The sequence below is a fragment of the Octopus sinensis genome, linkage group LG14 (genome assembly GCF_006345805.1).
Source record: "Octopus sinensis linkage group LG14, ASM634580v1, whole genome shotgun sequence".
Lineage (NCBI taxonomy): Eukaryota > Metazoa > Mollusca > Cephalopoda > Octopoda > Octopodidae > Octopus > Octopus sinensis.
The window spans coordinates 58,518,140-58,544,848 of record NC_043010.1 but is presented as its reverse complement, the minus strand read 5'-3'; the positions used below and the strand labels follow the sequence as shown (position 1 = coordinate 58,544,848).

The following is a 26,709-nucleotide window of genomic DNA, read 5'->3' as shown; positions in this document are numbered from 1 at the left end:
TTAAAAGCCGGCAGGCAGACAGATACCTAGATAGAGAGACTGACACAGAATTAGGCAGAGAAATATATAGAGACAGAGATAGACAAAACAAAATTTGTTTGCATATAATTGGATGATAGAGAGACTAATACATAGCTACAAAGATAGACGGATATATACATACATAAATACATATATATATATATATATATATATATATATTACACACACACATACATATATAGATATATACATATGTACATAAATACATTCATATATAGATACATGCAATTCCTAGGATGAAACTTTAAAATATTTAATGCATCGTTATGTGTATTTCCATGAATCGCATGACTTTTAAGATCACGGTCCGTATTCCAGGGATGATTTCAGTGTAGTCCATAGTGTCCTTGGCTATGTGGTTGATCATCTTCATGGATTCATGTCTTCAGGCAATTCCACATTAGTGGATGAACCACCAAGGGATGTTTTTCTGTTTTAACCATTCTGAAGCTCCAAACGAGTTATTAATTATAATCATAATATTCATTCTACACTACATTGGTACAACTTCATGAATTCCTGAAGGAACCTAAAAGCCATGTGACATGTCAATTGTATTCCCAAGTATCACCGCATGTTTCCATCGTCAACAATGTCGAGTGAGCAAAGATTCAGTAAATCATGATACGAAAGATAATCTGAAAGCCGTAAAATTTCAAAGAGATTGTTATTATATATCTGAGTGGTACAATCAACATTCCAGTGGTCCAACGGTTGCCAGACTTGAAAGAGAAGATGTTTGTTTTTATATACACAATTAGAATATTTCACCCATAGCATCTATATACCTTTCTTTTGATTTCATAAGAAATTTTTAACAACATTGTATGTGTAGTTACATTTTCAAAGAAGTAATTTAAAACTTTAATGAACTTCAACAAAAGATTCTTTCCAAAACCTCAAACTTTCAGTGAAATTTTTCAATAACAATATTCTATTTTCTTCTTTAATTTCAGATAAAACCACGAGATATGATTTAACATTCTGTGATGGAAGTAGGCTGTGTGTGGAATACATACTTACTTGCAAATGTCCTCAATCTATTACTACACAGTTGTGTCTGTGTAGATCTGAGCTATCATGTAGAAGAAGAAAGCAGTCCCTTTACTTTTGTTGGGGATATTGCTGCTGACACACAGATGGAAGAAACGGACTCTCTTGTGGGAAATAACTTCATCACATACAACCAAATGCAACAGCAATGGACAGAGAATTCACATTTATTCAATGTCACGCAAGATGGTAAATTGTACACGGCTCAAACATTGGATGCTGAGAAACTGTGTACATATGAATCAGATTGTGTTAGATACATCAAAGTTGCTGTACATAGAAGGAAGACATTTTTGAAAATTATTAAAATTAAAGTAATTATAGAAGACATTAACGATCACAGCCCTGAGTTTCCTCAGAGTGAGATAAATCTGACATTTGGTGAGCGTGATGGGGAGGGTGCTGAAGGATTAATTCCAGATGCCATTGACAAAGATATTGGAATGGAAAACTCTGAAATTACATATAAATTGAAGAAACAATTTAGCGATCCATTTATATTGTCTGTGAAGAAAACCATCACAGGAAGAGCAAAGATAGGAATTATTCTTGGAGACAAACTAGACAGAGAAATACAAGATAGTTACAATCTAGAAGTGATAGCTAATGATGGAGGACAACCTTCAAAGGAAGGAATTTTACAAGTTCATATAAAAATAATTGATGTGAATGATAACTCACCAGTTTTTTCACAACATATTTACAATATTTCCATCAAAAATACACATCCTAACAACAACCCTATTTTGACATTGTCTGCAAAAGACCCAGATTCTGGCAATAATGGTAAAGTGTCTTATTTTTTTAGTCCAGAAACACCAGAACGTACAAGAAGTCATTTCAGACTGAACCAACAAACTGGGGAATTATTTGTAGAAAAACCATTAACATCACAAACAAAGAATATTCTCAAGATGTATGTGGAGGCGAAAGATGGAGGGAATCCTTCTTTAAATTCCTTTGCCATTGTACGGGTGAATATTCTCAATGAAAAGAACCATCCCCCCAAAATAGGGATCAATTTTGTGTCTGAATTGAAGAAGGACACTGCAGCTATTTACGAAGGGACAAAAGTGGGCAGTTATCTTGCTTATGTGAATGTGGTGGACAATGATTTTGGAGCGAATGGAGAAGTGAGTTGTAAATTAGAACATGATAAAGTTGTCCTCTCACATTTAGGATCAAAGGAATACAAGATTACTCTGAAGAAACCACTTGACAGAGAAAAATTAGACCATTTTAACATGAGAATTGTGTGTGAAGACAATGGAAGCCCTGCTTTAAAGACGGAGCGAAAGATCTCAATCCAAGTAATGGATGTGAATGATGTGCAACCGCAATTTACCAAAGATACATTCCACTTCCTCACCTATGAGAATGGTAAAGCAAACTTTCCTATAGGTTTTATCAATGCCACTGACCCAGACCTGGCAAGTGCTGGTCAACTGACGTTCTCACTGTTGAGTAAAGACAGAAATAACATACCGTTCCAGGTGAGTGATTATGGTTTTATTACCAGCAACATACCATTGGACAGAGAAGAAGAAGACATGTATAAGTTTGAGGTTTTTGTCAAAGACAATGGTAAACCGTCGTTGAATAACACAGCGAATGTTGTTGTTGAGGTTTTAGACAGAAACGACAATAATCCGTATTTCATCTACCCTACAACTGACCCTTTCCATATCAATGTCCACTACCACCCGCAAAGTACCAATGCCATCACTGTGATTAGAGCGTCTGACAGAGACAGTCATTTAAATGCGTTCCTCAAATATGGAATACTTGACGGTAACAATAAACGCTTGTTTACACTCAACTCTTTAACTGGTCAAATGTCTTTCTCGCGTGCACCTCATCTCAACGATGCTGGCTCATACGAACTGGTGCTTGTGGTCAAGGATTCTGGAAGCCCAGTGTTGTCAGCCACAACTACTGTGTCTTTGTCATTAAGGGTCACTAACAAGACATCATCACCGATGCCGACTGTCCACTTAGAGAAGAACAGAACACTGGACGTACCATTATTGATTATCCTTGTAGTAGCAGCTGTAATAGTAGCTGTGGTGATTGTAGTGTCGATCACACTGTGTATTGTGAAATGTAGCAGTGGTCAGTCTCGCTCTGCCAAGAGCACTAGGAAAGGTGTTAATAGGTCAGCTATATGTAACAGAATTGATCAACCTTTACCGTGTCAGAGCAGCAGTATTCCTGGTACCCCAGTGAGGTACTCTTCAGAGATGAATAATAGAAACATGCCATTTGTGGAATGTAAGGAAGATTTCTACCCGCAGTATGAGTCTCAGATTGATTGGTCAAACGTGGGTACCCTGGAGAAGAGTCCACCCAATACAATATTGGTAAGTATGAGATTATGAAATTCTTCCTTAATTCTCTAACAGACATATCAGTCTCTAGATATCTTTTGTAATTAATGTATATCTTATATTTTAATGAATGTATGTAATTAACATGTTTGGACCCCATTTGTTCTCCTATTATCGCTGTTTTATCAACTGCCATTGACAATTAGGATATGCAATTCAATAAAGACGGCGAGCTGGCAAAAATGCTAGCACACAGGGCAAAATGCTGAGTGGTATTTCGTCTGTCACTATGTTCGGAGGTCGTCATTGCCTTACATCCTTTAAGGGTTGATAAATTAAGTACCAGTTGCATATTTGGGTCGATCTCATCGACTGCCCTCAACCTCCCCCAAAATTTCAGGCCTTGTATCTAGAGCAGAAAAGTATTAGGATATACAATGGTTGGGACATTCCAATGTTTAGGGTTCCAGGCAACACCATTCCTGTTGATGGCATTACAAGTCTATTTTGACAGAATGATTAAGTAGAGATTTGATTTGGAGAGGATTTTGGACTGCTGCATAGACATAATTACTCTTCTAATACACCCTGAGGTGATTCCTTAAGGAGGGCATCAAACCATGGAGACCATTCTAAAAACTGAGAAGTCTCAGAGACATGTGGTTTTCTGATCTGAATAACAGAGGAAGAATCATGAAATAGGAAGTGCATTGGTGAGTTCCCATGTTGTCATGTCCTACACGTGTCAACATGGAAAGCAGACAAGTGATGATGATGATGTTGGAGGTGGGGATGGCAGTGGCATCAGTGTTGATGGTGACGTGCTTTGTATTATTTTGTGGATTCGTTTAGTCAAGCAATTTACGAGGAAATAGTAAAGAATGGTGCAATGAAAAAGGAATTTGAAGTGCATTGTGATTAGTGATGTGTAGCAACCTTTGATAATCTTATCGATACAGTGATCCAATGACATATATTTAGTTTTAAAACCTAAACTTGGCTTTTGTGTCACTTTAGGTGGATTTCTTTTTTTTCAAGAAAAAATTATACACAGATATATATACATACATATGCATGTGTATATGTCTCAATATCCGAGCGTTTCTTCATATCTGTGTGGTAGAAAATTTGATTATTTGACTTTGCATAGGGTCTAACGAGCTATCAACAAGGCAGAATTTAACTTTTGGTTTTAATATATATATATATATCACGTGATCAACCAGACCATCAGATGTTGTTACACATCGCTGGTCACAATGCGTTCGCATTGTTTTAGCCTTCGAATGACGCCATCCCGCTGGCTAAGCAAGCAGGCCAATATATATATATATATATATATATACACACACATATATATACATATATTTTCATATATATGTATGCATTTGTATACGTGTGTTGATGTATGTATTGAATTAAGAATATCACCATTATTATCCCATCCACCAACATCACATCCTCTACCCAACCACCATCATGGCCACTTTCATTTCCAGTAGTTGTCCATAGAAGAGAAATGGTAGAATCTGACCAGAGTGTAGACTTTAGGTATCAAACTGAATCTTCAGGTGCCGTGAGGTTGGTTACCTTAAATTGCTGATGGTGAGAGAGAGACCAATGGATACATATTTATGCAGTGATGGCAGTGTTTGATGTTCAGAGGATCCAATATGTTGGTCATGGATGGATAAATGTAGGGGATGTTATTAATTAGTGTTATTAATTAAAATAAGAAGGTGAGCCAGCAGAATCACTTGCATGCCTGGCATGATGCTTAGTGGTATGTTGTCTTTCTTACAGTCTGAGTTCAATTTCCACTGAGGTCACCTTTACTTTACATTCTTTCAGCTTCGAAAAAATAAATATCAGTTGAGCAGATCGATATAATTGACTGAGCTCCTCCTATAAAATTGCTGGCCTTGTGCAAAAATCTGAATCCAGTATTATTAATGAATGTAGTTTGTCAGTATAATCAGTTTGATCTTTGTAACTATGGAAACGGTAAGGATGACTGGCAAAATCACTTACAGAATAACATTTACAGCCTTGACTTATGATGTCCCCTAACAGAGCCCAGAAGATTTTAGTGACCCCTAATAATGACCACCATATACACCCCCATCCCTATAACCCACATCAATACAATATCCACAGTTGTGTCAAACACAATTTGTACAGTCAGCCTCCATTGTCAAACATTTGGTCAGGTAGATTGGATATCATACAACTGGTCAAGCATATAATACCATTCATACATTGTTTAGACATAAAGGTTAGTCAACCATTTATCAGGCATGATATGTCATACATTGTTCAGATAATTGCTGTCATATTTGTCAGACTTAATGATTCCATACATTTGGTCATACATAATATCCCTCATACATTTAGACAGTTATAATGTCTTTCCTACATTGTTCAGTCATTCTAGATGACATACATTTGGTCAGGCATAATTTGTGTTAGACAAATTCCAAACTGAAAATTAGTCTGAAGATTTGGTTACCTGGAGTCTGGTGCAGCCTTCCAGCTAACCAGAACTGGTCAAACCATCCGACTCATACCTGCATGGACAATGGACATAACACGATGATGATGATTTGGTCAAACATATTTCATTCAGTATTTTTGTTAAACTCTTTCTCTCTTTCTTTCTCCATTCCAGTTACCAACAAGAATTAAAAAATAAAACCACATTTCTGCAAGAAAAGCAAATATTGTTGCATTGACAGACTCTGCAATATTCAGTCAAGATCTTATCATTGTGGAACATTTCATGGAGTCATACACACACACACACACACACACCTTTTATCACTACATATATCTTAATATAAACACAAATATTGCATGTTAAACAAGACATTTTAATCTACTAGACCATTCATTAGTTTCTGGTAATCAAACAGGATTTAATTATATCCCCAACATAATTACTGGTTAATCTTGACATTAATGAGGTGTTAATTAACTGTTCAAAATAAAAATAAACAGCATTTATACATACATACATATAGGCATATTAGTATATATATGTAAGTGCATGTGTATATATGTATGTATGTATAAATGCATGTATGTGTGTATATATATATATATATATATATATATATATATATATATATATATATATATATACACACACATATATACACAGCTAAAGTTGCATTTATTTGAACTCACAATTCCATGTTCCAGATTTTCAAACAATTAAAATAATTCATTAGAATAATTTAAGTTAAGACTCATAAAGCTGCAGGTGTGACTAAAATAATTACACTCTACTTTATGTATTGAGTACATTTATGCAGCTTGGATACTCTTAAACATACACACTCACTAATTTCACGCGATTTCTCCCTGTCTTTCTTTCTCTTCTATATTTATATATGCATGTGCACACACACACACACACACACACATTCATATACATGTAAATAGCTAGCTAGACAGATAGATAAATACAAGCATATATACTTATGTGTATATATATATATACAACTACACATGATAAACGTAACCTCTATTGTATATCTATATACAACAACACACTAACTCGTTTCCCAACACAACCGACAGAGTTACTACACATCACACGTCGTTACAACACACCAGCATTACACAACACTCCATTGTTATACTATACACCATAGAACTACAAACTGTGTATATTTACACAGTACACAGTCTATACACAGCTCTTATGACACACACACATCACTGCAGTATGTGTGTAGAAGCAGTGTGTGTGTGTGTGTGTGCAGCAGACTACAGCAGCAGAAACAACAGCAGCAGTAGTTACAGCCTGAGATCCACATCTCTACTACCACACACACACACACACACACAGTGACACACCACTAGACACTCCCTCACACACTGCCACACTGATTATGGATGAGACAATGGAGGTAAGTCTGCATCTATCTTCTTTCATTTCCCATCTTTCCTCTTTAATATCATGTGAAAATATATAAGAGACAAGAGAAAACCAAAGGGACATTCAGAGAAACACCCTTATATCACTCACAAATATCAGCAAATGTTTTACTCACAACATACAACTTCACTGGGCAAAATACTAACTATTATTATTATTATTATTATTAGATTATTTAATAATCCAGTGTCATTTCACAAATATTCTGGTTCTATATTGATAGAGTTTATAATAATTGTTATTGTTTTAGTCTCCTATGTTGTTGGTTAGGTGAAATTAGATGCAAAGTTTGTCTCACTAAATCTCATTTCTCATAGGAAATCTCCATTTTGTCTTCACAACATTCCGTCTCTTCTCTTTAGCCAGATTATTTCATTTGTAGATTTCCTGCAGACACTCTAACAATATATCATTATATTGCCAGAAATATTTCTTACTTAATATTTCTCTATTCATTTTATCATATCACAATGTATAAATGATGTTCTAAAAGCATTTATAGAAACGATTTAACGAAGGAGGTCTTCATAATGAATCTATAATCACAGAGTAGCAGATATCGTTCTGATGTCAGACATGGTTGTTTGAGGGATTGTGTGAGCAATTTGTTGTGGAAAATATATTTTAGTGTCAAAGTGAAGACAACAAGACATAGAAATGCAAGTGGATCTTTTTTTTCTGTGGTGTGTGTGGATTAGTAATGTTGAAAATAATAATAATAATATTAATAATGATAGCCATTCGTTAGACACATTGTTGTATATTGTGAATAGCAGCAGACATGTTTGCTGTGATACAGAGTCATTTGGTGATTAAATTTCTCACATAAATATATATATATACATATATATATGTGTTTGGTTCTGTCTGTATTTATTCTTTAGAATGTTGTACAATGTACATATTAACATTTCAGTTGGTGATATATATTTTATGTTGTTTATTTAGTGTACAATCATTGGTGTATATATTTTTAAAAATGGCTATATAATGATGAGAAATTTATTATGAAATAAGATAGTTTATGCAGAATAGAGTGCATATTCACATTTTACTGTGTACTGAACAGTATATATTGATGGAATGTTGTATAATACAGACTGTGCATATGTGTTGTGAGTGTGTATGCTTAATTCCCCATTGGTTGCATCAGTGAGACTTCTGACTATATTTATATATCTCCTACTGTATATATAACATTCACCATCAACCTCATTCATCTCCCATCTAGACATCATGGTAGTTGAGAACTGTGGCTTTTCAATCTCTTTCTCATTTATTTAACATGCAATACAATGTTGTTCTCATATTTCAATATGTTTTAGTGTCACTTTTAATGGAAGGGACCAACACACTCAAGTCCAGCTCTTTGTTGCTATTGGATACAGGGGACAACTGACAGATCCTTCTGTACTCACCAAAATGGGATGACTTTAAGTTACTAACTTGAAGAAATCCTTTCTTTGATTTTGGATGTTGAAGCATTCCTACTTTTGGTAAGTTTTTCTCCTTTCTGTAGAGAATGTTACTGTGAAAAATATCCTGAATTTTGCAGCATCTCTAATAACATAGTTCATCATCATCTTCATCATCATCGTTTAACACCCGCTTTCCATGCTGGCATGAGTTGGGTAGTTTGACTGAGGACTGGTAAGCTAATAGGCTGCACCAGGCTCCAGTCTGATCTGGTAAGGTTTCTACAGCTCAATGCCCTTCCTATTGCCAACCACTCTGAGCGTGTAGTAGGTGCTTTTTATATGTCACCGGCACAGGAGCCAGTCAGGTGGCACTGGCATCGACTACATTCGGATGGTGCTTTTAACATGCCACAGGCACAGGAGCTAGTCAGGCAGCACTAGCATCGACCTGTGCTTGAATGCTACTTATGTGCCACCAGCATGAGAGCCAGCCAGGTGGCACTGGCCACACCTATGATTTCGATTTCACTTGACTCAAAAGGTCTTCTCATGCACATCATATCAGCTGACGAATCAAGGGTACTTTTAAATGAGCCGGTCATGCAACACTGGCATCGGCAATGGCTGTGATCTCACTTTACTTGCAGGGTCTTCTGAATCACAGCATATCTCCAAAGGTCTCAGTCGCTTGTCATTGCTTCTGTAATCTCAGGTATTCACAATCTTTCAATGCTCTTTTAATTGCTTAAGACCCCACCACTGATAATCGTTCCCATCCCTAAGAAGTAAAACTTTCTGTAGGAGATCTACCAGGAATTCTATTCCAATCTCCTTTGACCATTTGTCTATATCTTCACTTACAGTTCCCAATGCACCAATTATTGTAGGCACAGCGTTTACAATTTCCTTATTTCAAATTCTTGCAATTTTAAAGGATTGTAATTTTTTGCTTTTTGTCTTCTTTCTTTATAATCTTGGAATCAAATGGACATGATGGGTCAATCAATAAGCAACTTTGCTTTTCCTTGTCTGTTATTGTTATTCCTGGTCTACTATTTTCTAGCTTCTTGTCCGTTTGAATAGTAAAGTCCCACAGAGTCTTACACTTCTCTGACACCAACACTCTTTTGACCTGGTTTTCATATCATGTGTCCTCAGCTTCAAATTCCCATTTTTGATAAAGCTTCCAGTGTGAAACTTTTACAAATTAGTCATGCCTCCATTTCTTAGATTCTTCCAGAAAGAGCATCCAATCTTAAAAATCCTGCCTCAGAATCAATTCCAATCCAATCCATTCTTGTATCAGGAAATGGATTTGAGAGGAATGATTGATACTGAACAATAAAATTGTGTTTCAACCCCCAAAAATATTCTCTCTACAAAAACACAGAATCTATTGAAATTACAAGGAATACTAAAGGAGTCATTTCTGTTTTTAATTCCTTATTTGGGTATTATCATTCTATAGTCCAGGTTAGCCTTGATTGAAGAGATTTATGATTGAAGACCTTCCAACTATGGCTACATCACATTCTTTTTACGAATCCTTTTCTACATTAACCAATATATTCATTTTAAAATGTTGAAAGTGTGATTTGAGGGAAATTTGGTAGCTATTTCTAAGTGAACAGACCCTCTTAGAGAACCATTTCTTGATTTGGTATTCAAAGATTATTTCATCTGGTAAAGTCTTTGAGCTGAACAACCTCTAATATCTTTACATTTCTGCAAATCTAATTTCTGAAATATGGCCAGTATCCTGGCCAGCTTTATTCGCCATCAAGATATATATTTTGATGCAATCTTTTCTCACAAATCACAGAAATATTGTAATGAAGATGTCATTAATATTCAAGGGAGATAATTGTCTCTTTTGTCATATCTTAGATCCGGTTATCTTCCATGAATATCCCTTGGCTCTGATATTCCAGAAAAGTCCAATTGATATTTTTGGTTCTCAATTATAAATGATGAGAACTTTAAAGTGTAACATATTTTCTGCAGACGAAAGTATATAAACTAATTATTGGTACAGGTATTCCATTCCATTTAAAATGCTGAAGGCATTGTAAAGACAAAACGTTTGCAAAACCTTAGACTTTAAAACTAAATGGTGGTGACAATAATAAAGCACACCAGAGGACTGGGTCTGAGATGATATATTGATAATATAAGCATCTAAATCTAGAAACAGATGTGATATACTCAAAGAATTTCCTAACATTTAGAAGTCTGTTTTCAACTAATTGAAACTCCAATGTCTGGCAGCTGACTTGGCAGACACCCATAAAATTATTAACCATCTTACAAACAATAACTCTGAGCACATTTTCAAAATCCACCCGTCTAACACCCATGGACATGTTTAAAAAATCAGAAAACAGCACGGCTCCCATGACTTTCGGAAACCTTTTTTTCACGCTAAGAGTTGCTGAAGCATGGAACAAACTGCCGGCATCAGTTGTTAGTTGTCGGAGCACTGCATCCTTCAAAACCTCCATGCTTCTTGAGATTTGCCAACACTACACCTGATCTTCTCCCCTCCATACACACACAAGCATGTATCTGACTCATACACAGTTCACTTTCCAGACATTTGTACATTACTGCATATGCTTTATACGCACTTTTGACAAGTTGTGGTGCACCTGAGCACTGAATACAATAATTTCATTATTATTAAAGTCAATGTCAGAAGAATGTACAAAATGCCAATTCAAATCAGTGACCATTCTTTGTATAAAATCATTCTCACCACAGACAATTTTTCCCCCAATTTGGATTCAATTTGTTTTAAAATAAACAAAGAAACATAACATCAATAAAAACATTCTATTTTCTTCTTAAATTTCAGATAAACTCACGAGATATGATTTAACATTCTGTGATGGAAGTAGGCTGTGTGTGGAATACATACTTACTTGCAAATGTCCTCAATCTATTACTACACAGTTGTGTCTGTGTAGATCTGAGCTATCATGTAGAAGAAGAAAGCAGTCCCTTTACTTTTGTTGGGGATATTGCTGCTGACACACAGATGGAAGAAACGGACTCTCTTGTGGGAAATAACTTCATCACATACAACCAAATGCAACAGCAATGGACAGAGAATTCACATTTATTCAACGTCACACAAGATGGTAAATTGTACACGGCTCAAACATTGGATGCTGAGAAACTGTGTACATATGAATCAGATTGTGTTAGATACATCAAAGTTGCTGTACGTAGAAGGAAGACATTTTTGAAAGTTATTAAAATTAAAGTAATTATAGAAGACATTAACGATCACAGCCCTGAGTTTCCTCAGACACAACTGAATATTACATATGATGAAGATGATGGAGAAGGAGCCGAAAGATTAATTCCAGATGCCTTTGACAAAGATATTGGAATGGAAAATTCAGAAATTACATACAAATTGAAGAAACAATTTAGTGATCCATTTATATTGTCTGTGAGGAAAACTATCACTGGAGGGGCAAAGATAGGAATTGTTCTTGGAGACAAACTAGACAGAGAAATACAAGATAGTTACAATTTAGAAGTGATAGCTAATGATGGAGGGCAACCTTCAAAAGAAGGAATCTTACATGTTCATATAAAAATAATTGATGTGAATGATAACTCACCAGTTTTTTCAAAACATATTTACAATATTTCCATCAAAAATACACATCCTAACAACAACCCCATTTTGACATTGTCTGCAAAAGACCCAGATTCTGGCAATAATGGTAAAGTGTCTTATTTTATGAGTTCAAAAACACCAGAACGCACAAGACAGTATTTCAGACTGAACCAACAAACTGGGGAATTATTTGTAGAAAAACCATTAACATCACAAACAAAGAATATTCTCAAGATGTATGTGGAGGCGAAAGATGGAGGGAATCCTTCTTTAAATTCCTTTGCCATTGTACGGGTGAATATTCTCAATGAAAAGAACCATCCTCCCAAAATTGGGATAGATTTTGCATCTGAAATGAAGAAGGGCACTGCAGCTATTTACGAAGGGACTAAAGTGGGCAGTTATCTAGCTTATGTGAATGTGGTGGACAACGATGTTGGAGCAAATGGAGAAGTGAGTTGTAAATTAGAACATGATATAGTTGTCCTCTCACATTTAGGATCAAAGGAATACAAGATTATTCTGAAGAAACCACTTGACAGAGAAACATTAGACCATTTTAACATGAGAATTGTCTGTGAAGACAACGGAAGCCCTGCTTTAAAGACGGAGAGAAAGATCTCAATCCAAGTAATGGATGTGAACGATGTGCAACCGCAATTTACCAAAGATACATTCCACTTCCTCACCTATGAGAATGGTAAAGCAAACTTTCCTATAGGTTTTATCAATGCCACTGACCCAGACCTGGCAAGTGCTGGTCAACTGACGTTCTCACTGTTGAGTAAAGACAGAAATAACATACCGTTCCAGGTGAGTGATTATGGTTTTATTACCAGCAACATACCATTGGACAGAGAAGAAGAAGACATGTATAAGTTTGAGGTTTTTGTCAAAGACAATGGTAAACCGTCGTTGAATAACACAGCGAATGTTGTTGTTGAGGTTTTAGACAGAAACGACAATAATCCGTATTTCGTCTACCCTACAACTGACCCTTTCCATATCAATGTCCACTACCACCCGCAAAGTACCAATGCCATCACTGTGATTAGAGCGTCTGACAGAGACAGTCATTTAAATGCGTTCCTCAAATATGGAATACTTGACGGTAACAATAAACGCTTGTTTACACTCAACTCTTTAACTGGTCAAATGTCTTTCTCGCGTGCACCTCATCTCAACGATGCTGGCTCATACGAACTGGTGCTTGTGGTCAAGGATTCCGGTAGCCCAGTGTTGTCAGCCACAACTACTGTGTCTTTGTCATTAAGGGTCACTAACAAGACATCAGCACCGATGCCGACTGTCCACTTAGAGAAGAACAGAACACTGGACGTACCATTATTGATTATCCTTGTAGTAGCAGCTGTAATAGTAGCTGTGGTGATTGTAGTGTCGATCACACTGTGTATTGTGAAATGTAGCAGTGGTCAGTCTCGCTCTGCCAAGAACACTAGGAAAGGTGTTAATAGGTCAGCTATATGTAACAGAATTGATCAACCTCTACCGTGTCAGAGCAGCAGTATTCCTGGTACCCCAGTGAGGTACTCTTCTGAGATGAATAATAGAAACATGCCATTTGTGGAATGTAAGGAAGATTTCTACCCGCAGTATGAGTCCCAGATTGATTGGTCAAACGTGGGTACCCTGGAGAAGAGTCCACCCAATACAATATTGGTAAGTTACACTATATATAGTCTATCTATCTACCTATCTCTGTCTATATATCTATCTTTCTGTCTGTTTGTGTTTCTATATATATATTTGTATGTGTATGTGTTTGCTCGGGTGATTGTATGAACATCATCTTCAATATCATCGTCATTGTTTAACGTCTGCCTTCTTTTCTGGCACGGTTGCAACAATTTGAAGGAGCTGGCCAAGCAGAACCCTGCACCAGACTTCTGTAACTGTTTTGGCCTGACTTTTACAGCTGGATGCCCTTTCTAACAGCAACAACTCAGCAGAATGGACTTAATTATTTTTACATGGCTCAAGAGCAGTTGAGGCCAGTTTTGGCAAGGTTTTTACAGTTGGATGCCCTTCTGAACACCAACTACTTTACAATGTGGACTGCGAGCTTTTAAGGGGCACCTGCACTGACAGGGTCACCAAGTACTTGCAAGACAAAAAATTCTTTGAGAAGAGAGGTGATCTTACATTGGAGGAGGTGATCTTATATCAGATGATAAAAGATTATAGTGAGGTAGACACAGAAACAGGTGTCTTACAGTAGAGGGAGTACAAGGTTATCCAGCCAGAGAGAAGGAAAGTGAAAGAGAGAGAGAGAGAGAAAGAGAGAGAGAGAGAGAGATCAGGAATGAAGACAGAAACAGGTGCACTACCGCAAAGGAAATACATGGTTATCCAGCCTGAGGGAAATGTAGGAGGAGGAATATGAGAGAGTGGGAGACAGCAGAATAGAGATAGATGGTGGCAAAATGCTGGGCACACTCACAAAGGAGAGGGATCAGAATATAAATGGATGGTTGAGTGAAGGAAGAGAGAGATACAGATGGCTGCAAGTGTCAGGGCAGACCCTTGAGGTTCGAATGTCATAATATAAGTGGCAGGATATTGTGAAAGGAGCATGATTGGAGAGTGCAGAGGAGGGAGAAGTGGGTGGTGAGAACCTGAGTATATATAGAGTGGTGGGGTGGGCTACCGGATAGCAATAATACAGAAAAACATGGCCATGAGGACAGGATTGGGGAGTGAGAGGCAGGCACAGTGTAAGAAGGAGGAAATGTGAGGAAGAGAAGAGATGTAGATTGATTTGTTGGGATAGGGTGTGTGAAAAGTTTTCTTGTTACGTGTGGGTGGAACACAGGTCAGGGGCTCGTGGAGATACAGTGAGGCATGGTGTGTGGGTGGAACACACAAATCAGGGGCTAGCAGAGAACAATGATATAGTGGATCAGGGCCAAGAGGACAGGATTGAGGAGTGAGAGGTAAGCATAGAGCATGAAGTGGAAATGTGAGGGAGAGGAGAGATGTAGTTTGGTTTGTTGTGGTAGGGTATGTGAGAAGTTTTCTAGTTAGGTGTGGGTTGAGCACAGGTCAGGGGCTAGTGGAGAGCAATAATACAGTGAGATTGAGCATGTGGAACACACAAATTGGAGGCAAGCGTAGAGGAATGATATAGTGGAACAGGGCCAAGAGGACATGATTAGGGAGTGGGAGGTAAGCATAGAGCATGAAATGGAAATGTGGGGAAGCGTAGAGATGTAGTTTGGTTTCTTGTGGTAGGGTGTGTGAGAAGTTTTTTTGTGAAGTGTGGGACAAACAGCACTTCTAGAACCCAGTTTCGCTGACATGGGCGAGTCTTCTCTAGAACTTCATATTGCCAGACATCTCAGTCCTCTGTGAGTCCCAACTTTTCACTCAGTACATTTGCACTTTGTCAGACATGTGCACATACACAGAGCATACTACCTTCATTTCTCTCCAGTCTACGATTGTCTTCTGCATGCAGAGCTCATGTCTCACTACCATGGAGTATAGCCATTCACACACAAGCATCATATAGTCTACCTATACGCATGCGCACACACACACACACATATATATATCTATATAGTTATATATGGTGGTTGTCTACTCCTTATGCAGAGTTTGACCACCTCTTGTACCTGCACCTTAGATCCGTCATGGCGTCTGATGTGGATTTTTTAAACCAGTCAATGCATTGAAATTGCTAGCCTTGGGCTAAATATTTGAAATCAATAATCAATATTATTCCTAAAATATCAATCAATGACTGATCAGTTTCTTTACTTCTTTTTCAGTTACCAACTCGAATTAAAAAGTAGATGTCACTCTACATGGAATACAGTCACAACAACAGCCATTTAACCCCTGGATACAATTGCAACAACATCATTTCGCTACTGGATATAGTCACAACAACAACAACAACATATCTCAAATAGTCACACTCTTTACAGCTACTCAACACTTCACCCAACAACCATTATAACAACGTTAACAACTGCAACATCTCTCCACCACCACCACTACCACCACCACCACCACCACTACCACCACCACCACCACCACCACCACAACTACTACTACAGATACACGGGTTTACAGAACAAATCTCCCTCAAATTATACCCTAGCATTTCAAACAAGGAATGTCACATTTGAAAATGTAATCCTAGATACCCATAGAATGATGGTATGGTCATCGGTGGAATATCTTAGAGCATAGGTCTCCTCAGTCAGGTTTAACCTAGGGCTAAACAACAGCAATCTCCAGCAGTTACTCTCAGTCCTTCAACAAGACACACCACTCTTCTTCCCTAAGTCTTCATGTAGTATCACAACACTCAGTAGACTTCTAAACACCTATCACTTCATCACTCCATGGTGTCATCTCCCTATGGTGTCGTCACTCCATAGTGTCATCACTCCATGGTGTTGTCACTCCATGGTGGCATCACTCCATGGTATCACTCAACATATTTGTTTGAAAATATCAGTTTAAGTGTTATGCTAAGTTAGGTTTATTGTTTAATGATGTTTATAACTCCACATGGTCGTTTGCTACATGCAGTAAAACTTCTTCAACATACATTCACCACATGGGAAAGATCTTCCTACTGTACATTTCCAACATGTGGTAGATCTCCAGAATAGGTCTCTATCATTTGCTGAGGTCTGTATGCAATAGTTCCACATGGTGTGGAAGAGTCTCCAACATATAGTGAATGTGGGAACACCATAAATCCATATCATGTAGGGAGATATCTTTGATATGCATGTGAAGTTGCAGTGGTCTACCACATGATGTACACCCATAGAGACATAGAAACAGTTAGGGACCCAGGTTCAAATAACAAGATTTCTTCTTTTTTACTTAAGCCCTAAATGCTACTAGCATTGTATGAAAGCCACTACTTCCCAGACAACTTCACATAACTTTGTAAGATATTATTGATATAAGTTAAAAACTTAGAGACTCTAAAAAAAATGATTTAAGGAATTACATTTCACCAATCTTTGAAATATTCCTGGCACATTTTACTGCAAGACCCATACCTTGATATTGATATAGACACTTTACACACACACATACTTGTATCTGCACATTCTACACTCACATTTAAATACACACACACACACATATATATATAGATACACAAATCCCAACACATTGGAAATACACATTTCACACACCACACACACATACACATTGCAATATATGCATTTTACACAAAGACAGAATATATATAAACATTTTACTTGCATACTTTAATGTATATATAATCTACACACACACACCATTTACTCAAATACTAGAACAAATTTATACACACACAAACAATATCACATATGTGTATAAATAATATACATCATATGTTTATATATTCTACACACACAATACAAATAATTAAACTATGCTGAAATTTGAGCAAGTTTGGTTCCTGTATGTAGTAACAACATAATGCCTGTAGTCCCACCCATAATGATCTGGGTGTGTGTGACTGCAGCAGACTGCAACAGCAGCAGCAGCCACGACCACACGCATTATCAACAACTGCAACACACTTTTTTTACAACCTGCTACACATTTCCCCAGACTGTCACACTCAGCTGCCAACAGCTCCAGATTATGGATCAGGCAATAAAAGTAAGTCTACACCCATCTTGGATTATTCACATTTTCGTTTCCTAGAAACACATTATTGTCCGACAAATATATAAATATACAGAAAGATAGGCAGTTGCACATATTTCATGAAATGTTGTGATGGGAGAAAATGCTAAGATACCGTTATAAAGGACCCTTACATCACTGACAAACACCTACCTCAACTATTGTTTCATTTCTAATAATGCAAATTAATATCAAATATCTGTAATTATTGTAATATTCAATCACGGAGGAATATTTCTGCTTGGTTCAGTGAGATATTTCAGTGATTATCATTATTATCATTGTTGTTATTCTTATTAATGATAACATCTCTCAATGTGCAGATGAAGTGTTGTAATTGTATTGAAATCAATGTTAAAAACATAGATGAAGACTACGGTGAAATATATACACAGAGCAGCCATAGTTGTGGTGGCTCTTTGATAAGAATTGGCTCATATATATTTTATATATGATTCATGTATGTATATATATATATATATATATAATATATATATATATGTATATACACACACATATATATATATGTATGTATGTATTCCCTTCATAGAAATAGGTATGTTTAACACTTTTATTTCTGACAAAAATGAAAAAAATGTAGACATACTCACTTACATACATATGTATATGCACATATAGACATAAAAACACACACATATATATGAATATATAGATATACATTATTATAATCATTTATTTAACATATAGTTTTCCTATGTTACCCATACAAGCATGGAAAAATAGGTCTTAAAATGATGATGATGATGATGGTAATAATAATAATAATAATAATAATAATGATAATACTGTGTGTGTATACACACACACACATATATATATATGTCTATGGATATGTATGCACATATATATATGTTTGTGTGTGTGTGTGTATCATTTTACTCTAGTTATTTTGTAAACGTTGTGACAGAAACACTAAACTTTCCCTTGTGGTTATTAATCTCTGCTGTCACCAACAAAAATGAAGGCAGCCATGTTAGAAACAGTAAAACTCATTCTCTCTCCTTCTGCATTTTCCACCATATTTTATAACAACAAAAACTCAGAAAGATGTATTTAAGGTTCTGTATTTCTTCTAAACTTCATAATTTCATCTGATTAAAGTGAATCTTTGATGGCCCAATGATAATAACTTGGTTGCATCTTTCTCATCATAAAACGATTTGGTCTTGTGTCTTTAAGATGGATGAATATATTCATAGATATATTTATGGATGAATGTGCATGCACACACCACACACCACACACACACACACCACACACACACACACACACACACACACACACACACGCGCGCGAATTTATTCCTATGTTACTGTTTATCAGGTGGTGCTATTAAGTTAGACATGGCCTGGACCAATCTTTGGTCGAAACATATCTAAGTTTTATCTTAGTTTATCTGTTTCTGTCGTCTTTGACCAACTGCCCATCTCTCCAGAAGACAATTCCTTCAGTAAGCTGTGAATCAAACACTGCTTCAGGGACCATTCTCCAAGAAACCTTCCAGCCATATGATGAAGTATTTTCTAATGTGTGTAGCACTGTAGTCTCCTGTCAGCCTCTCACCCTGGTCCCTTGTCATTATGCTGTCTTCTGTTTGCCGACAATGTGACAACATTCTAGGGTAGAGGTGACTCTTTAGGTTTCCTGGGAACAAACAACCCCTCTGTTGCTGGGGCCACAGTAAAATACTCTCAGTATACTCTGTAACAGGGCTGGCAAGTGACAGGAGTTGACGTAGGGTTGAGGGATTTCTTTAGTCTTGTCATGGATGTGGTAACATGACAAGCGCTGATACCATGATAAAAGTCATCCAATACATTCCATAGGGCAACAAGATGTAAAAAAAAACAAAAAAACATGCAAACAGGGGACCTAACAGCAAGTCATGCTCCACTAAGCCATCTAGGAGGGTTGGAACTCTTCATATGAACTTCTTTGGGCAATGATGACCCATCCAACCCGCAGACATATAGTTCATAGTGGTGGGTGTGGTAGGGGTATTGTCGTTGTTGTTAGCTTGTGGCAGTTGTGATGATGGTGATGATCAACAAAAACAGCCATAATGAGGACAAGCTAAAGTGGGAAACCTCTAACTGGTTGGTCAGCTGGCAAGAAATAGTGACTAAGTCCCCCTAACATACACTCTACTTTCTTAAATAGGAAGGTCACATTGGATAAAGTAGTCCTATATATACAGTGTAAGAAAACAATACAAAACTGTAGTCATGTGTTTCAGGCTTCATTTGTGTATATATGTGTGTTTGTCTGTCCATCTTACCTATATACCTATCTACTTATCTATCTGTTTATTTGCATATCCATTTACCTTCTTAGCCTACTAATAACTCAACTTGTGTATATATAAATTGTGGGTATTGAGGATGTTTCATTTATGAGGACGTACCCTGTATTTGTCCAGGTGTTGGCTCCTTTGGGTTTTTGGATAAAGTACAGATGTCAAGTTGACCCAGTGTGCCTCCATGTTGGTCTTTAGTATGCTGGTAGCATATGGAGGACTGTTTTTTGTCATCATATTGTCTCTAATGTTCATTTAGTCTCTCCACAATGCTTCTAGATGTCTCACCAATGTATATCATGTTCTTGTCTTTACAAGCACCCTCTATGCACCTTATGCTGTAAACTACATTTCTAGTTCTGCAGTTAATGCCAGGGTTAGTCTTACATACCATGCAGTTATCATGTGGCATTCTGAAAAGGGTACATCCTACATAGTTGTGATCTGATGGAGCTTCCTGGTTCATCAATGATCTTAATGTTGAGTTTGGTTTCCTTCAGAGCTTTCCTAAATCTTTGAGCTAGTTCTCCATGGGCTGTGGCCTCTATGAACATTGCTCCTTGATATTTGTCAGTCTTGTACCCCATGTTCACCCTGTTTGCTTTGTCACAAACTTTTTGTATCTTATTCCTGTTTTTACTTCTATATCTAGGGTGGGTACCACTGGTTTATTACATATAATGCTATCTAACTTCTTTCTAGCTCCCCTGTATACCCGAATCCTATCGTTCTGGTCATATCCAGAGAATTGCATGCAGTGCATGAAGTTCTGTACATGTTTCTCTGTTTCATAGGGTTTGCATAGTGGGGACACATGGTTCATTATCTTAACTAAATCTACTATCAGCATTTTGATTTTCATGCTGTGTGACAAAGCTGAGTTCCAGTGGACAACATATTTAGAAGCTATGGATTTCATGTAATAGGAGTGGAAGAGCTGCACTCTGTTGTACACAGTCTCTAACCAAAGTTCAGTATCAAGGACAGGGAGTCTATTGTTAGGGTGCTTAGTGGGGTAATCTATAGTTACTTTATATATATTACAACAAAACTTTTATATCTTGGACACACACACATTATATATATAGAGATATGTATATATATGTGTATATATATATATGTGTGTGTGTGTGTGTGTATATAAATATGTATGTATATATATATATATATGTATACACACACATGCATACACACACAAACACACACACATATGTACAGTTGAAGGTAAATAAATATGTGTAGGGGGTCCATAGACTTCCCTGTATGATGACTACTAATGTGAACTAACAATGGCTAACGTGGCAGGTAATTTTAATGTCAAGCTTTTTCCTTTTCTTGCAGATCAATCTGATGTCTACATGATGTCTACCTGATGTCCACTTAATGTCCACTTGGTATCTATTATTCTTCCCACTTTATTATACCTAATACCTTTCAACATTATGCCTTCAATATCATCATTTTGGGAGAGACCACTGCTGTTCCTTTTGTTCCAGTTACCATATATGGAATTACATGTCTCAGTGTTGTACTAAGCAAAGTGATGGAAGGAGGAACGCCAGGTCGACAGTTGATCATTCAAATAAATATTTTGGTTGCATTACTACACTCCTGCATTTCAATTGACCTCGAGTACCATGTCGACGAAGAAAGTAGTCCCCAAACATTTATTGGAGATGTTGCTGCTGATGCCATGCTTGGTGACAGTGGATCTCTGACAGACAGAGATCTACTAACATATAACCAACTTCAGCAAGAATGGATGGAAAGTTCCCAGTTGTTCAATGTCACTAAAGATGGTAAATTGTACACGGCACACACAATTGATGCCGAGTCTCTGTGCAAACCGAGGAAACAATGTTTCAAATACATTAAAATAGCTGTAAACAAGGCCAAGTCTTTTATGAAGATTCTGAAAGTCAAAGTAATTATAGAAGACATTAACGATCACAGCCCTGAGTTTCCTCAGAAACAAATAAATGTTACGTATGATGAAGATGATGGAGAAGGAGCCGAAAGATTAATTCCAGATGCCATTGACAGAGATGTTGGAATGGAAAACTCAGAAATTACATATAAATTGAAGAAACAATTTAACGACCCATTTATATTGTCTGTGAGGAAAACCATCACAGGAAGAGCAAAGATAGGAATTGTTCTTGGAGACAAACTAGACAGAGAGATACAAGATAGTTACAATCTAGAAGTGATAGCTAAAGATGGAGGGCAACCTTCAAAACAAGGAATTCTACATGTTCATATTAAAATAAATGATGTAAACGATAACTCACCAGTTTTTTCAAAACATATTTACAATATTTCCATCAAAAATACACATCCTAACAACAACCCCATTTTGACATTGTCTGCAAAAGACCCAGATTCTGGCAATAATGGTAAAGTGTCTTATTATTTCAGTTCAGAAACACCAGACAAAGCTAAAAAATGTTATATTTTAAAAAAACATTCCGGAAAACTGTTTATCACAGAAAATTTCTCAAAAGAGAGAGATCGCATTTATGAATTGTATGTGGAGGCCAAAGATGGAGGGAATCCATCCTTAAATTCCTTTGCCATTGTACGGGTGAATGTTCTCAATGAAAAGAACCATCCCCCCAAAATAGGAATCAATTTTGTGTCTGAATTGAAGAAGGACACTGCAGCTATTTATGAAGGAACTAAAGTGGGCAGTTATCTAGCTTATGTGAATGTGGTGGACAACGATGTTGGAGCGAATGGAGAAGTGAGTTGTAAATTAGAACATGATATAGTTGTCCTCTCACATTTAGGATCAAAGGAATACAAGATTACTCTGAAGAAATCCCTTGACAGAGAAACATTAGACCATTTTAACATGAGAATTGTGTGTGAAGACAATGGAAGCCCTGCTTTAAAGACGGAGAGAAAGATCTCAATCCAAGTAATGGATGTGAATGATGTGCAACCGCAATTTACCAAAGATACATTCCACTTCCTCACCTATGAGAATGGTAAAGCAAACTTTCCTATAGGTTTTATCAATGCCACTGACCCAGACCTGGCAAGTGCTGGTCAACTGACGTTCTCACTGTTGAGTAAAGACAGAAATAACATACCGTTCCAGGTGAGTGATTATGGTTTTATTACCAGCAACATACCATTGGACAGAGAAGAAGAAGACATGTAAAGTTTGAGGTTTTTGTCAAAGACAATGGTAAACCGTCGTTGAATAACACAGCGAATGTTGTTGTTGAGGTTTTAGACAGAAACGACAATAATCCGTATTTCATCTACCCTACAACTGACCCTTTCCATATCAATGTCCACTACCACCCGCAAAGTACCAATGCCATCACTGTGATTAGAGCGTCTGACAGAGACAGTCATTTAAATGCGTTCCTCAAATATGGAATACTTGACGGTAACAATAAACGCTTGTTTACACTCAACTCTTTAACTGGTCAAATGTCTTTCTCGCGTGCACCTCATCTCAACGATGCTGGCTCATACGAACTGGTGCTTGTGGTCAAGGATTCTGGAAGCCCAGTGTTGTCGGCCACAACTACTGTGTCTTTGTCATTAAGGGTCACTAACAAGACATCATCACCGATGCCGACTGTCCACTTAGAGAAGAACAGAACACTGGACGTACCATTATTGATTATCCTTGTAGTAGCAGCTGTAATAGTATCTGTGGTGATTGTAGTGTCGATCACACTGTGTATTGTGAAATGTAGCAGTGGTCAGTCTCGCTCTGCCAAGAGCACTAGGAAAGGTGTTAATAGGTCAGCTATATGTAACAGAATTGATCAACCTTTACCGTGTCAGAGCAGCAGTATTCCTGGTACCCCAGTGAGGTACTCTTCTGAGATGAATAATAGAAACATGCCATTTGTGGAATGTAAGGAAGATTTCTACCCGCAGTATGAGTCTCAGATTGATTGGTCAAACGTGGGTACCCTGGAGAAGAGTCCACCCAATACAATATTGGTAAGTTGCATTATATAATCTTTCTATCTGTCTATTTATCTATCTATATGTTTCTGTGTTTATCTGTCTGTCTATCCATGTAACTTTCTATGTCTATTATTTTATATTATATATGTATATGTGTGAATAATAATAATAATAATAATGAATTTATTGTATACAGTGCTCAGGTGCACCACGACTTGTCAGAAAGTGCATATAATATGTATTTAACATCATCAAATATACTTAACCCTAATCACTCCTGTCATTGTTCCTCACTACATTTTCTTCTTCCCCATCCATTTCCTCATCATCAACCTCTTGCATGTCCCTCTCCCCCTCTCCTCTTCCTTTTTGTCTTCCTTATAATCATTGCAGAGCCCTAAATTCGAATTTGTGCTCTCTCACACAAGCCCTACTCCCTATTGTCATTCATCAAAATGAATAACATTATTTGCTGTCCCCCAAAACCAGCCCTCAAGATGTGATAATATGTGAGTTTGGAAGAGTCCATTACTCTTTTCGTTGATAGACTTAATCTGTTGTCCAGTTAAACACCATCACTTGGCTGTGGCTATCCTAAATAGGGTCCAATATTCCAACCCTTTAACTTCCCCCCTTCTTTCCAGCAGTCACAGAGCCCCTAAATTGGTTTTTAAGGAAACACCTCCTTCCTCTCACTAAGTCATGTAACAAGTTACCATATATAATGATCTCTTACACTGGCCATAATAGTTTTGGTTACTTTAATTAATAAAGTTGTACTCCCTCACAAAATTTTTAGGTTTGTCGTTATCTATGTTCTGGTATTCTTCACCTTCAGTGTGTGGTTCCCACTTCTAAAAGCTTTCTTCTTATTATTAAGGACAGTTTGTTGAGATGCTTATGAAATATGCAGAGTTTAGACATGTTTATGTGTTGTATACAATGTTTATCAAAAGAGGTCAAATCAAAAGCTTTGCGAACTAGTTATGTTTAATAAAAAATAACTTATTTACCTAAGTTTTTATCTCATCACTTTTGAAATAGTCAACCTTGCACAATAACACACTGGTCTCTGATTTCCTGCCAGTTTTGGTATCCAGCCTGGAAGTCATTTTCCATAAGTGAGCTGAGGACCTTCTATGTTTCACTCTTGATCTTGAGCACAGTACTAAAATGGTGGCCTTTGAGCTGCCTTTTCATCTTGGGGGAAGAGAGGGAACTCCACCGGTGCCTAAATCTGGTGAATAGGGCAGGTGCAGAAGTGGTACCATGTTGTTTTTTGGCAAGAAACTCATGAATGAGGAAGTTTGGTGACAAAGTGCATTGTCATCATGAAGAATCCATTACTTTGCGTTCCACAGATGTGGTTGTCATCACCAAGTGCCCTCCTTCAAATGCTTCAAAACGTTACAGTAGAACTCTCGATTGATGATCTGGCCCTGGGGTGACGAATTCTTGATGCACAATACCACATTTCTAGGGGTGACACTTGTGCCAGGCCTTTCAGGTTCATTCTTCTGCTTTTGAAGCACCCATGCCACTCCAAAACATTACGTACAACCCATTGCCTCATCATCACTGTAAGCTTACTGAAGTATGTTCGATGTTTCTGCAGCAGACTTCCCAAGATTAACCAAAATTTTATGTTGGCTCTTTGTTCCTCTCCATGATAGAATTGCAGATTACAGCAGACACACGTGATCACAAAAACACAAATTTCACAACTTGTGAAGTAAGCACAGCAATGTTGCTTGGTACACTGCCCCATGAAGGTCACTGCTAGCTCTGTATTGTGCATGCAACCATGTGCTGTGATCTGTTGGGACACTACAGAACTAGTCCAGGAACTTTTTAATACCACATCATATACAGTATGCAGACATGTTTATATGTATTATCTGCAGAATTTAGACAAGTTTATTAAATATATGAGGTCTTTATATGCAACACAATGTATATTCATGTTTATGACATATAGTAATGTGTGTGTATATGTGTACATATATATACTTATATATATATATACTTATATATATATATATACTTATATATATATATATATATATATTATATATATATATATATATATATATATATATACTTATATATATACATATATATATATATTATATAATATATATATATATATATATATATATATATCTATATATATATACATATATATATAATATATATATTTATCTATATATATATATATATATATATATATATATATATATATATATATATAATATATATATTTATCTATATTTATATGTATATTTTTATATATATATATATAAGTATATATATATATATATCTATATCTATATATATATTATATATATATATATATATATATATATATATATATA

The 26,709-nt window shown here is 36.6% G+C and overlaps 1 protein-coding gene across 1 annotated transcript in view; it reads left to right on the top strand.

Annotated features, from left to right (window-relative positions):
* Positions 1-26,709, top strand: part of LOC115219374 — a 100,348-nt gene that overhangs the window by 32,194 nt on the left and 41,445 nt on the right. Inside the window, exons 6-9 of the mRNA XM_036509387.1 lie at positions 1,023-3,455; positions 11,662-14,094; positions 21,783-23,560; positions 23,644-24,367. Of these exons, the coding sequence (XP_036365280.1) occupies positions 1,023-3,455; positions 11,662-14,094; positions 21,783-23,560; positions 23,644-24,367 (7,368 nt within the window). The remainder of the gene's footprint in view (positions 1-1,022; positions 3,456-11,661; positions 14,095-21,782; positions 23,561-23,643; positions 24,368-26,709) is intronic.